At 53.4% G+C, this 1,306-nt stretch overlaps 1 protein-coding gene across 3 annotated transcripts in view; it reads left to right on the forward strand.

The window, feature by feature from the left end:
• Nucleotides 1-562, forward strand: part of Skor1 (SKI family transcriptional corepressor 1) — an 8,166-nt gene extending 7,604 nt beyond the window's left edge. For 2 of the 3 annotated variants that reach the window (XM_005347791.2, XM_005347792.2), the window contains exon 9: nucleotides 413-562. In XM_005347791.2, the coding sequence (XP_005347848.1) occupies nucleotides 413-507 (95 nt within the window). In that variant the 3' untranslated portion in view covers nucleotides 508-562. The remainder of the gene's footprint in view (nucleotides 1-412) is intronic. The other variant, XM_005347793.2, reaches the window with a different exon arrangement.
• Nucleotides 563-1,306: the final 744 nt, after the last annotated feature.

Genomic DNA, 1,306 nt, shown 5'->3' on the forward strand with positions numbered 1-1,306 from the left:
GGGTGGGCTTGTAAGAAAGGAGGCCCAGGCCCCCATGGATCAGAAGGGAACTGGGAACTGAATGAAATGAGGGGAAATTTCCGTACTGTAAAGTAAGAAGAAAGGGTCTCTTGAGCTCTGGGCATCTGAAAATTTGCTTTCTGGTCCAACCCTGGCCTTAGACAATTAGATCTCTTTGTGCCTCCGTTTCCCCTTCTGTAAAATAGGACTAATGGACCTTAGAAATGGTTCTGATTGGCCCAGGTCTCACTCTTGCCTCCCTGCCTCCCTTCTGCTCCACTGGGAATTCCTGTGCCCAAAGGGCTGAATGGGGCCTGCGTGGGGGGGGGGGAGAAAGGGGGTAACTGGTGCACCTCGAGGCCCAATGAGGCCAGCGAGGCAGCCAACGTGGTTGGTGCAACTCTCTCTCCAGAAGCTCACGACGCCCTCCACCACTTCTCCTGCAAGATGCTGACACCCCGGCACTGCACTGGCAACTGCTCCTTCAAGCCCCCGCTGTTGCCCTAGCGCAGGCCTGGCCGCGCCCACGCGCCCTCAAGCCATGCTGCTCCCTTCTGTAAATACCCGCTACCGTGACGGCCCAGAGTGAGGAACAAGCCATTAGGACCTGACCGTTGTAAATACAGCCGCCCGCCACTCGGGCCCGGCTCGGTTTCCCACTGTAAATACTGCCTCGCCCCTCCTTTGAACTCCAGGGCATCAGACCTCAAGTGGTAAACTGGAACTACCGGGGGAAAGAAACGGGAGAGGGGAGACCTCTTCCACACACACCCCACTCCGGCCTGAGTAGGTCCTGGGACCCGGATTGTGAATATAATGTAGTATCTTCGCTGGCTGCAGCCGCGCGCTCCCCGTCCCGTCCACTTCTGAAACTCTTGTTCCTAACGACCACGTGGCTATGTGCAATGGATATAAACGGACTGTGAGTCTCTTGGTTCAGTATTAGGTTCACTTTATTTATGCTGTAAGCTATTTTACTTCCCCCGGATCCCTTTCCAGTCCTCATTTTGCATTCATTCCTCTTTGGATTTTGCTTTGTGTTTTTTTTTGTTGTTGTTGTGTAACGTAACAGCACTTTAAAAGGGCGACAACTGACTCACGAGATGGCGACCATCTTGAGCCTATCTGGGGAGACCTGTATCCGTGACTTTTGTTTTTAATAAAAAGAAAAAAATTGTCACTCTTCGGGGCTACGGAGTTGGGAGTGTGTTCAGGTGGTAGGGGAGGAGGGGGAGGGGCCGGTGAAAGACACTGCCTTCCAAAGTTGCGTGAGGACGCAAGAGCAAGGCGTGCTCAAGGTTACAGT

This window comes from Microtus ochrogaster, chromosome 5 (genome assembly GCF_000317375.1).
Source record: "Microtus ochrogaster isolate Prairie Vole_2 chromosome 5, MicOch1.0, whole genome shotgun sequence".
NCBI classification, from domain to species: Eukaryota; Metazoa; Chordata; class Mammalia; order Rodentia; family Cricetidae; genus Microtus; species Microtus ochrogaster.